Source organism: Sciurus carolinensis, chromosome 5 (genome assembly GCF_902686445.1).
Source record: "Sciurus carolinensis chromosome 5, mSciCar1.2, whole genome shotgun sequence".
In the NCBI taxonomy this organism is placed as follows: domain Eukaryota; kingdom Metazoa; phylum Chordata; class Mammalia; order Rodentia; family Sciuridae; genus Sciurus; species Sciurus carolinensis.
Window position 1 is genome coordinate 153224670 of NC_062217.1, and position 25704 is coordinate 153250373.

At 40.9% G+C, this 25704-nt stretch overlaps 1 protein-coding gene across 1 annotated transcript in view; it reads left to right on the top strand.

Moving 5' to 3' along the window:
• Sorcs3 (sortilin related VPS10 domain containing receptor 3) overlaps positions 1-25704 on the top strand; it is a 584659-nt gene that overhangs the window by 456551 nt on the left and 102404 nt on the right. Inside the window, exons 8-9 of the mRNA XM_047552984.1 lie at positions 13967-14056; positions 22668-22847. Of these exons, the coding sequence (XP_047408940.1) occupies positions 13967-14056; positions 22668-22847 (270 nt within the window). The remainder of the gene's footprint in view (positions 1-13966; positions 14057-22667; positions 22848-25704) is intronic.

Genomic DNA, 25704 nt, shown 5'->3' on the forward strand with positions numbered 1-25704 from the left:
GGTCAAATGGTGTTCCATTCCAAGTTTTCTAAGGAATCTCCACACTGCTTTCCAGAGTGGCTGCACTAATTTGCAGCCCCACCAACAATGTATGAGTGTACCTTTTTCCCCACATCCTCTCCAACACCTATTGTTGCTTGTATTCTTGATAATCGCCATTCTAATTGGAGTGAGATGGAATCTTAGTGTAGTTTTGATTTGCATTTCTCTTATTACTAAAGATGGTGAACATTTTTTCATATGCTTGTTGATTGCTTGTAGATCTTCTGTGAAGTGTCTGTTCATATCCTTAGCTCAAGAATAATATATTTAAAAAGGCTATTTGGCTTATCTCACTTAGCATGATATTCTCCAATTTCATCCATTTGCCTGCAAATGCCATAATTTTATTATTCTTTATGACTGAGTAATATTCCATTGTATAAATATACCACAGTTTCTTTATCCGTTAATCCATTGAAGGGCATCTAGGTTGGTTCCACAATCTGGCTATGGTGAATTGAGCAGCTATGAACATTGATCAAACACCATTACCCTATGTAAATATATGATTACACAAATGGTATGCCTTTTCTCCATGTACAAACAGAGAAACAACATGTATCCCATTTGTTTGCAATAAAAATAAATTAAAAAACAAAAGGCTATTTGGGAGGTAGCTAAATCCTCCAGAACATTGCTGAGTCTTCCTTCCGTCCTCATTCTACCTGCATCTTCTGGGGACGTAATGGGGAGATCATGCCATAAATAAGAAATAAAAAGCCAAAAAATGTAAACAAGAAGGTTATGATCCCTGGAGATGAAACGTATATAAGAAATATCTATGCAAATAAGAAAAACATCGTTCCTGACATGGGAGGGTTTAGAGTCTGGGGAGGGAGAGAGAATTCGCAAGCAAAGTGATAAATAAGAACAGTAATTGCATGTTGTGATAAATCTATGAGCAAATATACATGGTGAGAGACAATCATAGGATTTTATTCATTTATTCAGTAAGTCCTCCCACAAATATTTCTGGAGTTCTTACTATCACAAAGCATGAGGCCAACCATTGGAGATTTTTGTAGTGGAACCAGGTAGACCTCACTTCTCTTCTAATGGGACTTATAATTTAGATGAATCCTCTTCTCAGCTAGTTCCTGGAGTGTAAAGATAAATAATATAAAAAGCATAAATTAAAAGAAAAACAGGTGTGTGCGTGTGTGTATAAATTACCTGCAGGTTGTGCTTTTGAGACTTGGACACACGAAGCAATTCCTTGACTGCTGGATCCACACACACTTTCCCCCCACCACCCCCCTTCCTAAACTGGGAGTCAGAAGGTCTGAACAGAAATCAATCCCTGCAATTTATTTTTAACTTCTTTCTCCTTAGCCAGGATTGATTTTTGTCTTTGTGATCAATGGCACAGAGAATAGCTCCTGGTCCCAGGCAGCGGTAGAAGCACTTGGTCCTGTCCGCCCCACCTCTATTGAGCAGAGCATTAGAAGCTGATTATGAAAGTAATAGAATGAAGATGTTTAAAGGATGGGCCTGATTACCCCTGCTTTGCTGGGGAGGAGTGTTTGCAGACAGGGACCTGCTGTAACCAAGAACCAGAACCCAGATCGCAGGGTCCTAGGGCACACCAAGTAGCACAGCCAACAGTGCCAGAGCCAGGGGTGGAGATTAGTATTTTGTTTGTCAACCTGACTCCTTCCCTCCCGTCATAGCTATCTCTTCTTCTTTCTCTGACTATTTAATCTTTACTCTACCAAATGCTGCTAGATTTGAAACTGCAAGCAAAACATCTGTTACAAAAAAAAAAAAAAGATTGACTGTTCCCTCTCTAAGCTTCTTGGGCTTTAAACGTGTCTGATCCTTTCATCTCTGTGCTTGTCTCCTCCTTCCTTGTTTTCTTCTAATCCAGCTTGTGTTTAATGGGAACATGATATTAGCCATTTCTACCTCTCCTGGAGCCTTGTTACCTCTGGAGGCCAGGCAAGATTGCTTGCAGTTTCTTCTGGGAAAAATGCTTTCAGAAGCGACACACACCTTGGAATGATGTGAGGTGCTAATTCCACAGAAAGCAATTACAACAGAGTCTGCCCGGCCCAAGGCCTTCTGTCCACTTCTCTGGGATAAACGCTGGCAGTTTTGCCACCTGCACCAGGTGGCAGTTGGGTCTGGATTGCAGTGTGGAGAAATAACCACAGAGCTCTGAGATTGTGTTTATTATTTCATTGTGCAGTGTAATTGCTTCTTAGGTGTTCTTGGGACGTGTGGGAGGGAAGAGGTGGAGGTGATGGCTTCTTCACTCACCGAGACGAGTCCTTGTGAAGTTGATTGGACATAACTCTTCTATATAAAACACACTACGCTTATCAGCATTTTATTTCTAAAAGATTTCTCTTCAGCCTTCTTGCATGGTTTTTATAGCCTGGCTAATTTTCTTTATTATTGAATATTCTGTGCTTCTTGGAGAATCTATTGCCTATAATAGTGACAACTAATGCTAATGGGAAGGGAGCATGAGCTAGGCTTATGTATGAATGAAGTTAATTGCTATGACACCCTGTGGATTAAGTATTACTTCCATTTTGAAGAAAAGACTCAGAGAGGTTAAAACATTTCCTAAGGTCACACAGCTGACTTGTAGCTGTGGTGTAAAAAGTGTGACTCAGGAGGTTGGGCATATCAATCCTTCTTTTCAACCATTATAAGGTTCTGCTCCTTAAATGAGAGTCACTACAACCTACATTTTATTTGCCTGAGCCAAATTGGGTTAAGAACTGTGTAAGAGACAGTGAATAAGTGCACAAAGCTTTTACATAGAGTGGATGCTTAAAACATGTTTGTTGAGCCAGTGAATGACCATATAACAAAGTGGAAGCAAGGATCTTCAAATATGGAGGTTGAAGAAGATCCTCACACTGAGGAAGTGGTGTGTGGCACACAGGGTGTGACGTCTTTAGCTTCTCTTTTGCATTAGCCATAGGGTAGGCCTCATACTGTGAGTGTGGCTGTCTATTTTAAGGTGAAACTGAAGCCCGAAATACCTATGTGCTTTTCCCAAGGACAACTTAGCCAATTGGGTCCGAGGAGATTTGGAACCCATTGTAAGCTTAGTTCCAAGTCTCTGTTAATTTTCATGACAAAGAAGTACATACGTAACCCAAAAGGTGCACAAAGAGAAATCCTGGGAGCCCTTATGGTATTCTTGGGCACTTTTCTTGAAGCAGAATTTCATTCACAATATGCGCCACCTCTGCAAAGGCAAACACATAAAGCAATAAATAAAATTACAATGAGATTATTGAGCAGTTAGTATAGACTTTTTATTAAAGATGCCAGTTAGCAAGTTTTAAGATGCCAAGTAGCAGAGTGTTTATGCCTTGCTTTTCACAGCAAAAGAAAAAAAAAAGCAAACAATTGTCTGATTCTTTTACCATTCCCACTCTTTCTTTCCACCACCCAAACCAATCTCTTCTCAATCAACAATGCACTACTCGCTTTGTGGTTCTCCCTGCGTGCTTCCTCTCTAGCTTTGCTGGGGAGCTCTTCTCCCTCCAAGCTCTACCCCACCCTTCCTTGCCATCGGTTCCTTCACTGCATAGTGGAGCTCAGCGGTTTCTGTAGTCTCCCGTCCTCAAATCCATCATGGCATTTATCAAGCAAAACGCCCTTTGGCATTGAGGAACCCCTCTGCTCCCAAGGCAGTGAGAGTGCAAGGTTGCACCTGTTGGTGTGGTTCATGTGACTGTGTGTGCCCGCCCGCCTCTGTGTGTGTGTGTGACTGCAGAGAGCAATGGATGAGAGGGGTTCTGCCCACATGGGTGTCAATTCCAGCTCAGCCCTTTGCAAGATGTGTCTTCATTATCTCATCTGCAAAATGCAGTCAGGATGGGTGTAGACGGCACTGTGCCCAGCACTGACTTTATTCTGATTGTAGAAGGAAACATGAAAACAGGTCGAATGAACTATGGTGTCTCTGAGGACGGGATCTGACAGCACCCAGCCTCCTCTCTGCTCAGGGGACCATGGCATTATCACCGGTTTTACATTGTCATTCATCGATCTTATATCTGAGGCTTGTTTTCCTACAGATGATGAACTCCATAGGGTCACAGCCCTGTGACTCCACAGTTCCTGACGCAGCCTCGGCACAGAAGTGCTGAATAAGCACTTGCCGGATGATGAATGCATGTCATAGAGTGGAACCGGGGCCTGTGACCACAGAGATGTTTAAACGTGATGAATGTGCAGGGGATGATGTGGATTCGGCTGTACCTTTAATTACCATGAGAATTCAACAGTGGGTGGGGCAGAACACCTTGTGATCTGCTTCCCTCTTTCCCACTGGGGGAGGAGGCCAGCTCTCTTAGAGTCCCTTATTTGCCATGTTGCAGTCCTGTCCATGACTTCTTTGAGGTAAAGTGACGCCCCACCTGTAAACATCTATGCAATTATCTCCCCTTTGTGTTTTTCTGATTCTGACTGAGAAAGCACTGACTTTAGAAGCCTTACAAAGTGAAAAGACCCTGGGATTAAGAGTTCTAAATTCTGAGGTCAACTGTGAGTCTCACCTCTAAGTAAAAGAGTGACCTCAAGTGGCCTATCTTGCCTCAGGCCCTTTCATGCTAAAATGAGGATGTAATTAGACCTCACCTGCAAGATTGTGCTCGGTTCAAATGAGATTAAGTGCAACAGGAAAACTAATAGACTAGAGTAGTGCAAAGATACTAGTTGCTGTGACATGGGTGCTGGGCACCAAGAGAGGATGAAAAACAAGACACATTGTCTACCCTCCAAGTCATTACAGTGTAGCAAGAGACCCAAGATGGATCCACCTCATGTAATTGAAGACAACAACCAGCAAATGCAACAGGAGGCTCCTGGGAATCAGAGCAAGAAAAGGTGAATTCCATAGGGGAATTGGACAATGGAAAGGCTTCAAAAGGAGGTAGTTTTTTTTTGTTGTTGTTTTTAATTGTGGCGATGAAGATCAAACCCAGGTCCCTTTGCAAGCTGGGCAATGCTCCACCAGTAAGCGATATCCCCAGCCTACGGAGGTAGCTTTTGATGTGAGCCACTGTGACTTTTGTTGATGCTGGATCTGGGTTTAGCAAACTTGTCCAAAACTAACCTTTCTTTGCAAAGGCTCTGGAGTGGACACTTCAGGTCCATTCAGGCTGTGCAGCGTAATGGACTTGGTCAAGATTTAGAAATTCAAGTTTAAACCTGGGCTCTGCCACTTAGGAGCTGAATGCCTTGTGCACATCAGTTAACTCATGAGTAAAATGGAACTACTCGGTAGCACCTCTGCCCCGTGGCCATTGTGGGTGACAGCAGACAGAGCGTGTGAAGCCCATCCAGTGTTGAGGCCTGTGCTGAGGTGGACTGGGCGGGGCTGGGGGCTGACACGGGGAGTGCAGTGGGGGAGCTCCAAGAAGCGGCAGTTGGCATTTCACTAATATCCACGACCCTCCGGGGGAGGTGACAGTGCTGCCTGAGAAACAGCTCGACAGATGGTTTAAAGCCATGTATGCTGCCCTGAAATTCACTCATGAGGCATGCAACCCCCGTGTCGGTGAAGCTCGGCTGTCCTATCCAGCAGTCTACGCGGATCTCCAAGCCAGCTGGAAATCCCACGTCCCATGGAAGCATCCCTACTTCTCCAGAAAATTAATGATTTTGTTTGCCTCGCCCTTTCAGGATAGTTAAAATATCTTAAACATACCAATATGTTCTTGTGAGGCAGCTGTACACACCTGCTCCTTGTCCCTGTGGCTGAAGACCCTTGTGTCCGGTGTTTGTGCCCAACAACTTCTGGCTCCTCTGACTCACATTCTGTCATCTCTAGCCCTTCATTCTGTGTAGCCTCCCTGGCAGACTGCAGTGCCTCTTGAGCCTGCATGGACACACCTGGATCAACAGCTGGACTTGCCAGTGAAGACACTTCTCAAAGCTGTGGGTTCCTCGGTGTGCACCACAGGACTATCATAGCATTGTCATTCAATTTTTAGAGCATTTTATAGTTACATGAAAGCGTTTTGTTATCTAATTTCACTTATCACAAGAACCTATGAGAGAAGGATAAATATTATTAGTTCCCCAAACTCTAAGAGAGTACTGACCATGACTAAAGTTGCATGACAAATTAATGGCTGAGCTTAAAATCAAGCCACAGATGTGACAGATGCCAGTCTTTCCCCCTTTCTTCTCTCCCAACAGTTCTGAAGTTCTGAGATATTGTAGAAATGACAGTAACTAGCATCTAGCTTAGGAAGATTTCACTCAAATAATTGACCTAATAATGCCCACTGGTAAAAAAGATAATAGTCTAAATATATAAATATATTAAGTTGAATAGAAAATATGTAAGAAAGACTGTATAAGCAAGACCACTTTTAATACACTCTCTTACCCCCCTTAGTTCCTTCTTTTACAAAACCATTTGAACCCGCAATTCACAAGGAACAAACCTGTTTTTTGAGGACAGAAGAGGAATATTGTGATAGCAACTTTACTGCTAGAGGTTTCATGTGTGTGTGTGTGTGTGTGTGTGTGTGTGTGTGTGTGTATGTGTGTGAAGCTCTGTCATACTTTCCTATAACACTAAAATGGAGTTATTTTAGCATTATTATATTATTTGGGAATATTCATGGGCTAACAAATGTTGGATTCCAGGAGGATAATTCAAATCTGTGACTGGTCTGTTTTATTTCTGCACTTTTCTCTGCCTTCTCTCCCTCTGTCTCTCTGTCTCTCTGTCTCTCTGTCTCTCTCTCTCTCTCTCTCTCTCTCACACACACACACACACACACACACACACACAACAAAAAAGTAGGGGGGGGGACAAAACCTAGGAGAGAATTGGCAGCAAAGAACTTCCATTTTGAGGAGTCAGACAAGCATCTCTAGAACTTTCCTTTCATCTGAGTCATGGAAGCCAGAGCCCAAAGGTTAGGCTTGGTGCCATTAGTGGTTAACCTCTTGTACTAATCACTTAGGCTTTCCTTCTGTATATGTAGTCTGCTCCAGGAAGTCATCCTGGCTAAGGGCAAGAAGAGTTTCAGACCTGCGTCTCCAGTCTGTTGTTTTCCAGTGGACATGATGGCAGGCATCTTGGCCTCCGGCTCTTCAGATATAGGTGGCTCTTCAGATATAGGTGATGTGCAGTGAGCAACTTACTGAGCATCAGCTGCTCCTTATCACTGAATCATTTAAAATCTCATGATCAACTCGTCCGAAGGTAGTAGTAATAAATCTGTTTTCCAGGAGAGGAAAGTAAGAAGGTTAAATTACCTGTTGAAAGCCACCAAACTAGCAAGAGGTAGAAGCCAGATTTTAATACAGTTCTGAGATCCCAACTAATGTGTTCTAATGCCTAAAAATCAGACAAGGAATCTTCTTTGGGAAAAAATACATATACATACATAAATATATATATTTCTATATACATACATATTATATATATAATATGTAAGAAAGACTACGTATATAGTATATATGCTACTATATATAGTATACATAGTACAAAGACTATATATATATATATGTATGTATATACATATGTATACATATGCATATATGTATATATATGTGTGTGTGTATATGTGTGTGTGTGGGTATAGCTGGAAACTGACCAAGTGCCTTTATTGTATTTGAAGAAATCAGTCAGGAGTTAGGTATACTAATTCTTGTTTTAACCGTGTGTGGTCTGGACACACACTCATTGCCCTATGGTTTTCTATCTTGTCACCTTTTCTCAGCCTCACTGACATTTCCATAGATAAGGAAGGCCATAATAAGTTGCTTGGCAGAGCTAACGATGGTGCCAGTTGTTTTATCAGTATTTTTTGGCCAGTGAGTGCACCAGAAACCTCAGTATGTGTCTGCCCTCCAACACCTCCTGTATACACACATGCACACACACACACATACACACGGAGAGAGAGGGAAGATGGAGAGAGAGAGAGAGAGAGAGCGCAATATTGGCTTCAGTATCAACTCTTTTATCCCAGATCTATTCTTGGTGATGCTATTTGTTGGCTATTATGTTTGGGTACCAATAAAAGATTTTATGTGCAAATCTGTTTCAAAGGAGGCCCAGCCTTAGTGCAATGCCCATGTGTTAGGTAATAGACCACTGTTTCTAGACACAGGGAAATAAAACTGCATATTACATTAATATCACAGAGCCTCCAGGACATAAAATGAGAAAATATCAGTTAGACAGACAGTGAATTCAAAATCAAACAGCCTAGCAGAGGAGACAATTTGGTGATCGCATGCCAAGTGTCTTCCAAATGCTACACCACAGTTCTCATTCAGACACATAGTGTGGTACCTCAGCAAAGCAGTGTGGGAAGATGAACTCAAGTTGGCAGAGGCAACCTGACCTTCCATGCAGATGTCACCAGGGCCATCTTGACCTTACAGAAACCACCTTAACTTCCTGATGAGACCTCTGGCTGATGGTTGTTTGTCTGCTTAGGGTGTCCCTATGTTGCTGAGGCTGACCTTGAACCTCTGGGACCAAGAGGCCTCCCAGGCTTAGCCTCACAAGTAGCTGGGATACAGATGCACAAGTGTGTGTTTACTCTTGTGACACAGTACTCATTAGCCTGTTTATTTTTGTTCTTAAAAGAGAAATGTGATGATTGCAGGAATTCTGTAGGTGGAGAGGGAGAGAAAAGCCTAACAACATCAAGATTTATTTTTAAATAATCTGAGTGGAATTAATGAGCAAGGAAATTGGAAAAGTTAATTGTGCATCATAACAGCTCGGCTATTGTTTTCACCTCTTCAAGGGGCTGGGTGGGGGAAGCAGAGCGAGGCTGGGTGAGAGGTAACTAAGGTGTGCTGTAAAGGTGACCATTTTTCTTGGTGTAGAGAGATTATCCACATTGTACTGGACCCAGCTACGCCTCTAAATGGAGACTCTTTTGAATGTCATTTCCTATGAAGGCAACAGCTCTTGGACAAGCCGAATTTATTTCCATTATAGTCCTTCTTATTCACGAATTCCAATAGCAGCCCTATTCAGTCCTGTGCAACAATAGGGCATTGATTTCTCAGGGCTGAGAAATTGACGGGAGCCCTCCTGTAGAAAGATCTGCCTTGTTGGTGGGCATCTTATCTAGGAAATTGGGAGCTGAGTGACATGGAATCCATACCTCTCTTACACAGCCTGAGGGCCCTACATAAGCTGTGAAAGCAAATAAATTTGGTTCAAACTCCAGCTCTATAGTTTCCTTGCTGTGTGTCTTTGAGTCTGTTGCATAACTTCCCTATGCATCAATTTCCTCATCTGAACATAAAATACAAGGCTAGGGTATATAGAGGAATAGTCCTTGGCATATTAAATGCTTAAAAATGTTATCTGCTACTAATACTTTTACTTAACAAGGTACTAGTAATATTATTAGCAATAACAATAATAATAGCACAGTTATTACTGTGGATATGAAATAATACCATGAAAGTAAAGCCCTCAACATAAAATAGGTGCTCAAAAATGTTGGTTTCTGCCCTTTTTCTCAGGTTTCTTATGTCTACTTAGAAATTCTAGAGGCACTGCTGGTTTTCTTTTATCTACGGCACAAATAGTCTCAACTTCTGAATCCCCAAGAGGCATAGAAAGTGACTCAATGCCTTTGGTTTCATTCTTTGGGCAGATTTCCCTCTCTCCTCCAGGGTGAGCCATCATCCAGAAATAGGATGAACCAAGAAAATAAAGGCTATGTCAGGTTACACTTGGTCACGATGAGAGCGGGAACAAGTCAGATGAGACAGATGTGTTTAATAGCCAATGCATTTGTCCAAAGGAATCATTTTCACTGGCCAGGAGCCCAATTAAACCTGTAAAATGGAAATACAGAAAATCAGATTAACGAGCCAGTCATTAGTAAGGAAAAGACCCAGCTAATTCTGTGTTTAGCATGACGGATGGGCCCAGAGCAAATAATTGGATGACATTCATCAAATGTAAAATAAAAGGTGTCACTGAAAGGGAAAGTGGTAATAATCTCTGGGATTTACAATGCCAGCGAATTTGCTTCTAAGGAAGAGAAAAGTTCATCAAAATAGATTAATAGTCGCTAAACTTTATTCCTTACTTGTGTGGTTGCCAGAGAGTCACACAAATGATTGTGGAGGGGGAGGCAGCAAATGCATCAGCCCGGTACCCCCCTAGCACTGGAGCTCTTTGCTCTCAGGGGTGTGCTGGAGCTTCTGGCTGGAAAGATGCTTCTCTGGTCATCCAAGGACTGGGCAGGAGTAGCGAGCTCTGCATCATGTTCATTCTTTAGTCAGGAAACCATGGAGAGTCCCCAACTCAAAGTCTGTCCTTCTCCAGTTCAGCAGATTGATCCCAACCATCCATTATTCAGTTAGTCACTAGGTATTGACTCCCTGCTTCATACCTGACTCCATGGGGATGTGCTTACTGCTAGTTAAGGGTTCAGGCCTGGGCAGGAGTAAGAAACTCCAAGTTCATTTTCTAGCTGTAACAATGAAAGGCTGTGTAATGTTGGGCAAGTTGATCAATCTCTCTCAGCCTCGTTTTTCTGACCTGTAAACCTGTAGAATTGGAAGAATATATGTGAGATACATATGTGTATCTGTATATGTACATCCATCTATCTCATACACACACGGATATGTGTAAAATCAAATGAGGTGTGCTATATCAACTGTGTATCATACCATAATTTATGTAATAGACACTCATTGCATGCTGGTAGTTATTACTCTTGTTTTTATTATCTTGCCTCTTCTAAGAAGACATTGTTTTTAAAATACAATATCAATATCACCATAGATTTTTGGGGAATGCAAATAAACATATACACACATGCCCAATTATAGAGCTTCGTAAATGCTTTTTCAAAAGATGTTAGAATTCAGGAAGTGTGTGGTCACAGTGAGAGGAGTAAGATGGATAGAGGACTCTTCTAAGTCTACCACAGGGGTAGGAATACAGGCTTAGAGCTAACTTTTTGAATTCAAGTTTGTCTTGGGCAAGTCACTCAGTACCCTGTAGCCTCTGTAAGATTGCCGTGAGGATTAACTAGATAGTTTACACTTGGGCTATTGGGTAGTTCTGAATCATGGAGGATGAGCTCAACAAATGTTAGTTGTGTGGTTCTTTTTGTGTATCCACTAACCATCTGCCAGGAGACCAGCTGTCTCAGTCCATTTCTCCTGCTGTAACAAAACACCTTAGGTTAGATAGTTTATAAATAACAGAAATTTATTTTTCACAGTTGTGTAATCAAGGAAGTCCAAGATCAAGGTCAGACCAGGCAGGTCTGATGTTAGGTGAGGGCCTTGGTCTCTTTCTTCCAGGATGGTGCCTCGAACACTGTGTCCTCACAAGGCAGAAACAGAAGGAAAAAAGGGATCTAGGGAGCTCCTTAAAGCCCTTTTATAAGTCACTGATCCTTTCATGAGGAAGAAGCCCTCCTGTTCCAATCATTTCCTAAAAGTCCCCACCTCTTAATACAGTTGCATTGGGAATTAAATTTCAACATGAATTTTGAAGAAAATATGAACATTTTCACCACAGTGTTCCATCCCTGACTCTCCAAAGTATATATCATGCTCACATACAAAATATATGCATTCTGTCTCCAAAGCCCCCAAAGTCTTGTGCCAACATCAACTTTAATGTCTTAAGCCTGAAGTTTTATATAATATCATTTAATCAGATATGGTGAGACTCAAGGTATGATTCATGTACAAACAAATTGCTTTCCAGCTGTGAGCTTGTGAAATCAAACAAGGTATCTGGTTATGAAATATAATGGTTAAACAGGCACAGGATAGACTTCTTGGATGCTGGTGTACTTGCCAAGAGTGGGTTTGGTGGTGATGTTCAGTGTTCTGAAAAGAGCTGGATTAAAAAAAAATTTTTTTTAGTTGCGCATGGACACAATACCTTTATTGTATTTCTCCTTTGGGGAAAATAAAAATATTTTAGAACAAATCTTTATATCTTCTTTAGAGAAGATGATTGAACAACATTGCAAATGTACTCAGTGCTCTTAAACTGTACAATTATAAATGGTTATAGTTTAGTGAATCTCACCTTAATTTTTTTTTTTAAAAAAGGTCTTTGTCACTGTTGTAAACACAGTTTTTAAGAAAGTTTATATCTGGGAAGGAGGCAGGGTTCAGGACAAGAGAGGAGCACAAGGTGGGGGTAAATTGTTGTTAAAGGTATAAATCCTGGTGTTCGAAGTGTGGTCTCCAGACCAGCAGCATCAACATCAACTGGAAACTACTAGAAGAGAAAATTCTTAAACCCCAACCCAGGTTTGTTGAATCAGAGATGGTGCCTAGCAGTCTGAGTCTTAATAAACTGTCCAGGTGATTCTGATGCCTACTAAAATTTAAAACTAGTGATCTAGTTCTTGGAGTGGTAGGGACATTTGTACGTGTTGATTTTATAATTGAAAATAAAACCAAATTAAGTATACACATAAATAGGATCATGCAAGAACTAAGGGTGACTGTGTGTCCAGGTCCAGGAATTATATTTTAATCTGATTCTATGTATTTGAGGTTTATTTTTAAAAGAAGGGGAAAAAAAACCCCAAAACTTGAAGCAATCCATTGATCTTAGTATGCCAACACTCACCTCTAGGTCAACACAGAACAATATAGATTCATAACAGGTGTCTATTTAGAAATAGAAGTCTTAAAATACCAGAGTGCTTCTCATTGGAAAATAGAGACCCAGGAGAGTGCTGAACATCAGGGAGAAACCCAGTCCTCCTCTTCATTCACAGCCTGAGCCTCTGCACCAAATTCTTTGCAAGATTCTGCCTTCATGCTGATTCGACATCTGCTCCACCTGGCAGCTTGGGTACCTGGTTTGTGGGCTTCTGATCTGTGTAGAGCAAGGGGAGCCAGGGGAGAGGCCGTCTCTCGGAGTGAGGAGTGATGGGTGGCTTTCAATAGAGATGTTCCGCCCCTTGTGCTCCCAGCAGTTGCTATGGATGGGCGCCAGGTTCGAGCGAGAGTGGGAGGACTGGCAGGCCTCCAGCATGAGCTTGGGCCTTAGCGAGAATGGAGCATGTGCCTCGAGTAATTGCCTGCTCAGCACAGCAGCCTGGTTGCTATTGTTGTCCTGCTATTTTCTCTGAACAGGCCATGTTATCTTCTCCTGTGAATATTAATTTCCCCTGAGCTAAGATAATTGGGCTGAGAGCAGCCATCTGCAGAGCTGTGCCCTATTGGCAGGACTTTTCAGCAAGCCCAGGCCAGGGGACCATTTCTTGGAGTGGTTTCCAAGTCATCCAGTTAAGACTCCATTCTTTCATAGCAGAACTGGGCCTTAAACCTAGGATTTCTGAGTTTCTGATCTGAGTTTTCCCGCTAACTTGAGATACCTTTAATCAACTTATAATGGAAAGAATCAATAAAGATCTGCTCAGTGCCTAGATTTGTAAATGTGAAGGTAAAAATTAAAATGTGTTCAGATCAGAAGTAAAATTAAATTTTAAAGTAATGAGTTTTGAGCAATAGTAATTCTTCCAATCCATAAAAGATGTATACCTTTAACAACTGTGTCCTGGTTGGAGGGGAGTAATAAACTGCTAAAAATAAAGTAGGCAGAACAAATATGTAATGAGTGCAGTCTATGTTAATAGATAGCTTTTCTGTTTTCAGTTAAAAATACTTATTAGGTATGTACCTTGTGCAGAACACAGTAACCAAATGCAGCATCAGTCCCTGCTCCCACAGTGATTGTCAGCCAGTGGGAACAATTGCTTTAATTGCCCATTTATTGTCTAAGTACCACAACATGGAAGCAGCTCAGGATGTGGTAGGATTGGACACTCAGAGCCAACAAGATAGTCTTTAAAAGGTAATTACAACCCTATTGTGGTTGTTAATGGAGAAGCTAGTACTTTTCAGCTTGTGTCATGATCTGTGATCCCATCTGAATCTCTTTGTGTTTTCCCCCATCCAGGTAACAACAGGTGGAAGAGCCAGTTACTATGTGTCCTATCGAAGAGAGGCCTTTGCCCAGATAAAGCTGCCCAAGTACTCCTTGCCGAAGGTACAGCACACACCACCTGCTCTTCTGAGTCCTGCCAGACAAAATGAGGGCTGGAGAGGCTGCCTTGACAGACTGCTGGGAGGTCTGACCTCAGCTGGGAGGCCCGCTGGTCTTCGGCCCCACTTAGCACTCAGTGATTTGGCCACTGCTGATGTCCCCAAACCTGAGTTCTGTATTCCCCCTCAGCAGGTTACCAGGCATGAACTTTGATTTCCTGTGACTCAAACATCTGGTATAACCTTGGGTCATTTCCCAGGGGTGGTATTGAAAGGATCACTGGCTTTGAAATCTCTTCTGAGTCCCTTCCCTTTTGCAAAGTCCTTGTTGCCAAATAGAAGGTCAAGTTCAGGCAGGAGCACAGATGCTATGTGTGTGTGCATTAAAGTGCACAGATAAGTTTGGTGGTTTTCTTGCTTCTCTTTACATTTTAAGGCTACATATAAAAGCACTGGCCATGTTTCCACTCCTCTCAGCCACTATGAGTAATTAAAATGGGGTCACCTACTGGAATGTTAGCATCAAATGGTGACATTTTAACTCCTCTTTTGAAAATCATAAAACTTACTCTGTGGACCCCATTTCTTGTGAACACTGACTTCTGGGGGAAATGGCTCTTACAGCCTCAGTGTGAACAAGGACATGGTATAATTGCATCATTTAATGAGGCTGCAGAGAAGCAATGTCTCCAGCTGGACCCAAATCAAGTGTATGTGGCAAAGACATGGGGCCTCTAGACTACTGCTAGAAATGTTGAAAGGCTAAATGAGTGCAGTGTTGGAGAATTATGGGATAAAAAGGTGACTAATTTCCTGTCCCCTGGCATTTGTACTCATTCTGTTTTTCTTGCATCCATCCATCCATTGGGTCCTTCTTGTGTGCATCACTTCATCTGTTCTTTCTTCTACGTAATTGGTTACTCCACACCAAACGCTGAACTAAACTCTAAGGACAGAATAGTAAGACACAAATGATCCTGCTTTCCTGAATCTTAGAATCTTGTGGAGAATAGAAGCACTAACCAAGCAATCGTAGGTGTGGTGTAGGACATCCATAGTTCAGGAACCATCTTGGCAGAGGAGGTGTTGATGGTCGAATGTGAGTAGTGAGAGTGGTTTTCTAAAGGAAGTGAGGTTCAAACCGACATGGATGAAGAGTTAAGCTGCAAACAAAGGTGAGGAGAAGCTGATAGAAAATATAGTTGTCCCTTGTGATCTGTAGGGGATTGGTTCCAGGATCCTCACAGATAACCAAAATCCATGGATACTCAAGTATCCATGAAAGGGTATATTTATATGAAAGGGTGCAGTGTTTGCATATAACTTATGTACTTTATTCCATAAACTTTAAATCATCTGTAGATTACTTATAATACCTACTGCAATGTAAATGCTGTATAAATTTCTGTTGTACTGTATTGTTCAGAGAATAATGACAAGACCAAAAGTCCGTATCCATTTAGTACAAATGCAGGCCTAACTGCAGTTTGGATCTGCAGTTAGTTGAGTCCATGGAACCCAGGGATCTGGAAGGCTAACTGGACCCGCGTGGGCCTTATTTTAAGAAAAAGCATTGTTCTTTTTATGAACTAAAAAGTCTTCTTGAAAATTGCAGAGAGAGGTAGGGGCTGATGAGGTGGGTGGGGCCCATACTAAATAGCCTACAGGGAAGTGGGAACTGATTCTTCATTTTCTCTACCTTAAGTATGACTGACTTTCATGGGACCATGTGTAGGATTGTGATCACAGGACATGTCTATCAGATATTCTAAACCCAAACAGAGCAGAGTTATCATGGCCTAGAGAAGACTGGAAAGGGAAAATTCATAAGCATACTATTCCTGAGGGAGAATGCCTCCTCACAGTAGCCAGAAGGTCTCCATATATTGGCCTAAGAAATGAGTTACAGGAACTTTCCAAACCATCTCAACAAAGGCTCCTTCCATCTCTGTAGACATGTGAATTTTATGTATTTTTAACCTTCTAGGAAAACAAACAGTTTACTCCCTTGGGCAATGTGGCAGCAGGTGGGGAAAAAATGAGACTTGGAATTGATTACCACCCAAGAACTCCATTAATGATTTGCAAGCAGGTGGCAGTGTATTGTGGGGGCGTATCATCTCATCCATGCAGCCCCCTTACAGAACTTTATCCAGAGTGGCTTTCATTGATATGTGGGCTGCTGTGAAAGTAGGTGGATGGTTATCGACCCCCTTTATTAGCTGGTGTTGGCCCAGATTTTCATGGTCAAGAATAAGGAGGTGGGGACAGAGGGGGTGAAGGGAGATCGGTTCTTTCCACTGTTTGAAAATGGAAATGGATTTTAAGTAAGTCTCTCTCTTCCATGCAGCACTGCGGCTCCCCTTAGGAGTCTTACTTAAAAACAAAAGCATGGGAAAGCTCCCTGTCACCAATGCCCTTGCACTTCTGATCCTAGCCTGTCTGTTTAGAATATGCTTTGGAGTATTTTGCGGAGTAAAATGAGTGTCTTTACTTCAAGCAGCACTATAAGGAGCAGCAGCTTGTGCTAGGCCCAACATCACTCAGTCCCTGGGCATTGGATTGGCACTCTCATTCCTAGGCATGTGCCAGTGGAGAACATGGTGTCTCAGGGAAAAGCCAGTTGAGCTTATGAGCAGAGACTCAACTCTCATTCTGACTCTGCCCCTTACTTACTCTTCTTGTCTGTGAAATGGACAAGCTTGTGAGGGTTCAATCAGTGCTTCCCTGCTGGTCCAGTGAAAAGTGCTCGAAAAATCTCAGGAATAGTTCCAGATCCAAGGGGATCAAAATCATACTGATGTTCTTAATCTGTCTGGCATGGAGATCCTGAGGGGAACACATCTCAGCTGGCCTTGACTCCATATTGCCTCAGGGTCCCACTTTACCACTCAGTCTGCTAGGTCCTCTTTAGTCTCTTAGATTCTGCATTCATTTAAATTTTTTTTTATTGTGCATTACAGTTGTGCATAATGGTAAGGTTTGTTTTTATATATTCATACATGCATATAATATAACAATATAATTTGGCCACTATCATTTCCCAGCACTTAGATTCTGCATTCATATTTCTTTTAACTTGCTACTCTGCTAGTCATTTCTACCAGAGAAAAAATTTGGCTTTTGTTTTGTTTTTTTCTGTAGGGAATTTAGGTTGTTAGTGTGTTGAACTTTACCTGAGCCCCATGCTCCTGGAAAATGGCCAAGGTTAAGAAACACCCCACCGTTTTGTGTTTGGAAAGTGGTTTGTTGCTATTGACCCTCCCCATGACTTGATGAGATTTAGATGTCTGCCTTGTTACCTACAACAAGACTAGAGTCTCATTCTTTGTCTCATAAATGATTAGCTAAATTTTGTACTATTGGCCAGTCTGGACAAAATGCCTGATAATTTGAGTTGACCAAAATTAAGGGTGGCTTTTCCCCTCCCCTCAGTCCCTGAACTTTGCCCCATTCTTGAGCTTCTGCAAACGATGGATGCTTAAGCAAATGGTGCCAGGAGAAACAGCCCCCTTCATTCTCCCGAGAATCACTTGACCTCAAGTAATGTCCTTTTTCATTTGATTTGTTCTATCATGCAACCTGCTTACCCGACTTTCCATGTCCAATTCTTCCTAGGCTCATTTTTACTTTGCTTATAAAAACAATTATTTTCTGCTTTCTTTCTGAGATGCTTGCAGATATCCTAGTCAGGATATTCTCTCTTCAATAGTCTTCTCTTACCCAGGTCTGGGTTTGTTGTTCTTTGACAATAGGATATAATTAGTCCTATTTTGAATAATAAAAGAGTTATATGTCTTATAAAATGTATTATAATAATAGTAAAAATGATTTTAATCTTTGGTCTCCTTAGTGTTTACATTTCTACAAGTACTGATTAATCCCTCTTCCTGGTGTCACCTGTGATTCTAATCTCTTCTTACTTCCTATTCCCTTTTCATCTTGGTGCTACTTGCCCTCTGCCTTCATATCCAGCTATCCACCGTTTCACTAAAATCCTCTAGTCCTTGTTACCAGTGTTCACCTGCATTCCAAACCTCATGCCACTCCTATACTTGGAACTCTAAACCACATAGAGTTTGAAGTGCATGTTCTCAAAGACCTATTTTTCCAGTCCAGAACGGAGCTCCAGCCTCTACCTTGTATTCCTTGTGTCTCATCCTTCTCTGATATTTATTTGCATACTCTATTTATTCCTTCAGTAAACTTTAGTTGGATGTCTACCATGTGCCAGATACTCCAGGAAGTACTAGAGATAGAGTGCTAAGTAAGAAAGACAGATTCTGCTCTCTGGAATCTCACAGATATGAAATGTGAGTGAAAGACATTGAACCAGAAAATTGTACAAGTGCTCACCTATTTATGACTATAATGAATGATGGAAAGGAAAAGCATAGAGTTTTGTAAGTCAGATATCTGAAGCCTTATAGATGTCTCCTTTTCCCTGTCTCCTGTAAATTGTGCCTCTTTAACCTCTTACCAGTCTGTTTCATACTGGCCTTCAGAAAGAACCTACTTCCTTAGTTGAGGCCCTCATACATTCTTGCCTTGATGATTGAAGTGACCTTTTAGCCTTATTCCCTTGCCTTTAGCATTACCCCACTTAAATTCACTCTTCACTGATTCTACAGTGCATCTGAACACACAGGGATGTGATCCTCTTCATCCAAATCTCTGCCTTGATGGCCTCTTACCATGCCTTTCTCCCTCTTGAAACCTTTTGGGAGCTCTGTGCTATCTTTGCAATGAAGGTTAGTTATGCCACATAGATCCCATTTTGATGTGGCCCCTAAACTCTCACCTCTTGCAGAAGAAGCTGCATTTCAAGCTGTACTTACTGAGTGACACACATTTATTTTGTTTTATTTTATTTATTTTATTTTATTTTGTGCTGGGGATTGAACCCAGGGCCTTGGGCATGTGAGTCAAGCACTCTACCAACTGAGCTGTATCTCCAGCCCTACACATTTATTCCCTTGAGTGTGCCACCTGTCTGTAAGCCTTTACCTTCCAATCACCATGTTCAGTGCCTCTAGTGTAGAGTTTGTCAAGTTTGAGAAAGGTCACAACATATTTACTGTCTCCACCATTAGGGAGCATCTTCCTGTGGACAGGTTCTGTCTCTCTCTCTCTCTCTCTCTCTCTCTCTCTCTCTCTCTCTCTCTCTGTCTCATTCTCACTCTCTCTCTCATAATATCTGGAACATGGAAAATGATCAATGATATAGGTGATTATATAATGAATTAAGTTCATGGCAGGCCCAGTTTATAAGAAAATATTTCAAGAGCAACAAAGTATTTTCACCGTTGTTCACCTAAAAGTCATAAGCTGCATTTTTTTTTTTTTCCAAAAGCAGTTGTGAATCTCCCAAATCATTGTGAGGCGGGCTGAGGGGCACTGTTATTTATCATTATTTTCCAAATAGAAGCATTTATGTTGTTATGGCTGATGCTCTTTGAATTCCAAGTGTGGTAAAGTATCATTGTTTCCTCCTTCAGCATTGTTTCATTTTTTTCTCTCTTCATCACCATATTTCTTTCTGCACATTCTCAAGAACAGCACATAAAGAAGGGGCACATGCTCTGAGTTAGAGCGAAATAACTGGGTTCAAGGGAAAACTTTGTTATTGTTCAGAACTCTATTGGACCAATTTAAATTTATAATACTTCTATTTTTTCTTGAAGACTTGATATTCTGGTTATTATTGGTTGAACCCTATTCAATCATAAGACTTATTTGGAGAGAGGTCACAGAGTTCATAATTTTTGAAGAATGATTCTTTAGGTTTAGAAGCCCCAGAATCATTTGGAGGGCTTGATCAGCTCATAGAATATAAGGCTGTTTATCAGACACACTAAATCATGATCTCAGGCAGTGGCACCCATGAGTCCACATGTTATTGAGATCTCTGGATTAAGTTCAGCATGGTGGCACATGCCCATTATCCTGGCTACTTGAGAGATTGAGGCAGTAGGATTGCTGGAGCCCAGAAATTTGAGGCCCGTCTGAACAACATAGCAAGACCCCATCTCTTAAAAAAGAGAAGAAAACAATAAAAAAAGAAATTGACCAAGATCACCGGGTCATTTGGATGCACACTGAAATAACATCCTCACTGATAACATTGTTTTAAAAGTTAGCTTCTTGGTTAAGACCGTCTTGAGTTTAAATATTAGTGGCGCCATTTGTTAGCTGTGTGACTTTGGATTAAGGATATTTTCAGGCAGACATCCCTGAATCCTAGATACTAGAGAGAAGTCTTTCAGTGTCTGGCTAACCTATTCCCAGATAACATTTTCCCAACATGCCCTTGCAGCAAAGCTGGCTGCCTCTAATCCTGACCATGTCCTGGTGTTTTAAGTTGTTTTGTTTCCATTTCTTTTACATTAACTTTGTCTAAAATAAGTTAGCTCATTCATTTTTATGACCAAAACATCTGGGAAAAACCAGGCATTTCTATTGCATTTTTAACAGGATAAGTGAATTTAATCTGTATTTCCTGCAGCTGCTCTTTCCCCTCCTACTGGGTTCTTGGGCGTTCATTCCACACCAACTCAAAACAATTCCATCACATGGTTTTTAAGAGGAAGACTTCTTTCCATTTTCAAGCAGCTCAGCAGGAACCTGTAATTCTACAAGATACATAAGCACAAATGAGCACATAAAGTCTTAGTCAAGGTGACCCAGAGGGTTCAAGGCCAGAAGTCATTTGACAAAAGATCTCCAATAAAAGATCCAGAATTTGTTTTCCTTCTCCTCCTATCTCCCAGTTGTCCAAACCAAATGGACTTGTTCAACTTGAAGGAGCTGTCTGTAGTGCTGATATTGGAGCTATTGCTCCCTCTTTTTTTCCTGAACAGTTTTGGGAAAGACTAGACCCAGTCTGATTATTACTGTTAGCCCCAATTTCCCATGGTCCTATTGTGAGCACCTTCCATCACAGGTGCAAGGATGATTCCTTTTCTGTTATTATGTTTGGACTACACTATTATAGATTGACAAATTTGTGGGGGTTTTGTTTCATTTTTGTTTTTTAGTACTGGATATTGAACCTAGGGGCACTCTATAACTGAACTACACCCCCAATCCTTGGTTAATTTTTTAAAATTTTGAGACAGGGTCTTGCTTAAGTTGCCGAGTCTGGCCTTGAAATTGCTACTCTACTTCAGCCTCCCAAAGAACTGGAATTACAGACATGGACCTTTGCACCCAGCTCTTTGTGCATGCTTAAAGAACAGCTATTTTAACAATTGTTCGTCCATGCTAACATATCCTCCTGACAATGTAAGTTTCCTTGACAAGGACTTGAACTTGTGATAATCTTATTACAGTGCCTAACCACATATGCAAACTGGGGTTTGTAAATTATTTAGAATTGTGATTTTTTACCTTCGAGTCTAGAAATGACCCATCAGGACTACAAACTAAAGTGACTTCAGGGACTAGGAAGTTCATGACAGTATGTAAATGGTAGATCTTAAGAATGTGTAGTTGTGTAGGACTGAGGCTCCAATGGTGCAAACTGTGCTCGTGGCCAGAAATTCAGATAGTTAATACAGGATTAGCCCAAATGAGCATTAGTGATCATTATTCATTTCACCAGTCATCAGTTTGAAAACCCTGATCTAGAGGCTACCTATATAGTTGTTTAAGATCTGATCCCCAGCTTAGAGTCAAACTTCAGGATTTCAGAACCTTGTTGTGCCCTTTATTATCTATGTAATCTTAAATAAATTGATGAACCCCACTGTGTCTTAGTTTACTCTTCAATAAAATAGAAACAATCATACTACCTCCATCACAGAATTACTTTGATTTTCAATTGAAAAAAAAAATAGTGGCGAAGTATTGGATATTTTTCTTGGTATTTCACCTTTTTTTAATATTTAGTACAGAAAATGAAATTCAAGGAGATTGACACATTTAACAATGATACAGCTGAAATAACATATATTCTATTAGGATCCAGAACATTAAATTCCAGGTTGAGTATCCTTTCTTCTCTATCAGTGATTTTCAAGTATAATTTTATTTTATTAGAAGGAGATCTTACCTTACATTTTACTTGTAAAATACTGCGCAAAACTCCTGTATGTATACAGGAGTGTATGTATATAGTGGTGGTTTCTGTGCTTAAAACAGAATGGGAGGCCTAGTGCCTGGCCCAAGCTGTGCCTCCGTTTGATGCTGTAGATTCTAAAGGAAAGTATGTGAGTCACTATGCTAAAAATGTTTAAAATATTTGAAAATCAAAAGACAGGATAGGCCCTGCTTCTTTTCATGTGTGAGCTTCCTCTTGTAAGCTATGCAACTCCCTGTTAGTACTAATACTAACTTTCAGATATAAAATAAAAAATGAAAGTGGATGTCTCCCTCAAAGCCATGGAAAATGATACCCACCAAAGCCCCTTATACCTATCTTGCTGTCACTTAGTAAGGAACAGAAATCATGAAGCTCATAATTTATTGTCTTGGTTCAACATAGAATTGGTTAACATTGCCTATAACTCAAGCTTTTTCTCAACCATTTCATAAGTCATGGTAATTGCTAGGGGTCCCAGTGGGCAGAGAGTTATGGAGATCTGCTGTTTTATGGGCTTTCCATCTTCTTACAGGACATGCACATCATCAGTACAGATGAGAACCAAGTGTTTGCTGCAGTCCAAGAATGGAACCAGAACGACACCTACAATCTCTACATCTCAGACACCCGTGGGATCTACTTTACCCTGGCTATGGAGAACATTAAAAGCAGCCGAGGTCTAATGGGAAACATCATTATTGAATTGTATGAGGTATGTAGCCAGAATTGTCCCTTCCCTGGACTGACTTCTCTTTTTAATGAATCTCAGTATTAGACAAGTATTAGAGTCCTGGGTTCGGATCCCAGTTGTGTCACTTAGCAGTTATGTCTTGGGGCAAGGGAGATATCTTGATTCCAGGATGATAGAGATAAATTTACCTAATGAGATTATAGTAAGGTGGGAGATAGTGTTTGTAATGCATCTAGTGTGGTGGCTGCCTCGGTAGAGTTGACATTCTTGTGTGTATTAGCATGATTACAAGCCAGAAGTGAAGGTACGTGGCCCTTAAGTAGTTTTTTAAACTCTGATTTTTCTTATCAACCCTAGATAGAGTAGTACTGTTTAGATGATGCTTAAATTATTTGGAAAATCATGCTTATAAACATGTTTTATAGGAAATGAAAAGCAACTCTCACTCTTAAGAGTGAGGGTTTTCCTAAGATGCCACCAGATGCTTACATCTGTGCAGGGTGAAGAACGGACCTTGACATGAGTGTATCACTTATGTGGTAGGTTTTCTTTTTAAATGTGCTCACCAGATAAGTAAAATTTCCATAGGAAACAAACAGACTCCACCTAAGAACCAGAGGATAAACTAATTGCAGTGACCTTAAAGATGTGATGCTTTTTGACACCTCTGGTGAGAGTGTGTGACCACGGACAGTCCTGGGGACAGTGAAGAGACAACGGATATGATGGATTGATTTAAGCAAGGAAAGTTTGTCTTATTATCCAACAATAACCAGAGGCTGGTAGTGAAACCCACACAGGTTTTGGTGATTGAGATTATTCATGGAAGGATAGATTTTTTATTCTAGGTGGCGACTCCTAATGATCCAAGGGAGCTGTTCCCTTGTGTATTTTCCTCTCTGTGGACTGGCAGTGGCTTTTAGAATAGAGGGGGCCATAGGTGGGCTTCTGCTGTAGAGTGATGCCTCTGAGACATGCTTGTCAAAGTTCCAGCATCCCTACATTGATATTAAAGTTGACTACTCAGCTACTAAGAGGGGTAGAAAGAGCTTTCAACTGTTCTGTTAGGAAGAGGGAAGAACAGACAAAGGGCTGGGGTGCATGGAAGGACATGCTTTTAACAAAAAAGGGTAGAAGTCATTAGGTAGAAAGCAAAATCATTAGAAATACCCTTTTTCCCTACAGCATAACTGCAAAGTGCTGAAATGATTCTTTAAAAAAAAATTTTAATTGGTTGTGATTAGTTGTACATGACAGAAGAATGCATTTATACATTTTGATAAATCATACATAAATGGAGTGTAATTTCTCCTTTTTCTGATTATACATATTGTAGGATTATATCGGTCATGCATTCATATATGTACACGAGGTAATAATTCTCTTAACAAGGTCTCAGTTTGGGAAATGTTCCAGATTTCTTCCCAGAATTGAGAAGCCAGGCATAGGTGATTAAAGAGTGTGAATAACTTTGGTAACTTGCATTCCCATACTCCTAATCAAACTAGGAGGCAGAAATATACCTTTGTTATTGGCAATAAGTCACATCTTGTAGGAGGGTTTGAATGACTGTTGCCAAGACTGCAGCCATTCCAAGTTCTATTTGCATATGTAGAGCTATAGAGATGAGACGATTATTCATGCCTCTGTGGTCAGACCCAAAGAGGAGAGGGTAAGTGCTGCAGATGACCTTCCTGTCCAGGAATCAAGGAGTCCCCGTGTCTCTATCATTCTCGGCACATTGGGTGAATTTGCCACTGTGTTGTTCCTTCTGTAGGAAAGAGATTTGGAGACTCCTGGTCATTTAGAAATTCGAGACACTGTGACCTGAATTGGAACATGAATCAATATAAAGAATGTGCCCAGATACATGTAATTTTTTTTCTTCCTGCTGAAGTCAGTCTTGTGTTTTCAGTCTTGTTTGGGAGGGGAAAAAAAATGCATGGTGTCACTGCATTATAGAGAAGCAAGGCTTACCCACCAGGACAACTTCTTAAAAGCCTGTCTCCATTCAACTTGACCAGAGTTGTTTGTGCCCAAACATTGTGTTTAAACTCACAAGGCAATCACAATCCTCTAGGAGCTTATAATCTAACTTGTTGAATTTTAAGGGGTCAATAAGTAATAATAATTAAAAGGGGTTCTTTTTTTACCCACCCAATGCTGGAACCAATTGAGATAGAGAGAAGGAGTGAGACAAATGGAAATCAAACACAACTTTGTCACTTTAATAATTACATGAGAGGAAGCAGGGTACTAATTTGGAGTTGAATTCATCTATTTAGTCACAGGCAGATAAGATAAATCAAACATTCTCCTTTACAAATTTGTTCCTCTAAAAACACAACATTGAGATACAAGAGCATGCGATCTCCTCAGGAGAACTTCAAAACAGGGGAAGTGGAAAGAGCTGTACATGCCTAGCGTTTTTTCTTGAAATTCCTGATCTTATTAACAATCCTTTTACCCTGGGAAGTGAGGAGTGAAGAAGTGGGAGGCATCCTGAATGTTAAGAATGGCATAAATCAAGGACTGGAAAGATGGCACAAATTTTTGAGGAAGTCTAGCCAGTCTCATGGTATAGGTTGGATGCGTGTCAGGGCCAAGAATGAGGACTGGATAAGTAGCTGGGTTTCAGATTCTAGAAGGCATTTAATAGAGGAACTAAATTGAAAGCTGACATCATCTAGACCATGACATATTGAAGAGGTTTAGTGGGTGATGCTGGTTTGTACCTGGACATACATACATTCTGTGGTTTGGAGACAGAGCTCAATTTAATTGGTCTCTAGGGTCATTAGAATTTAGCCTTCTTAACTGGAGATTCTCATACAAATTGAGATTATGTGCCAGATGGCCAGTTAGCAAAGAGACTCCA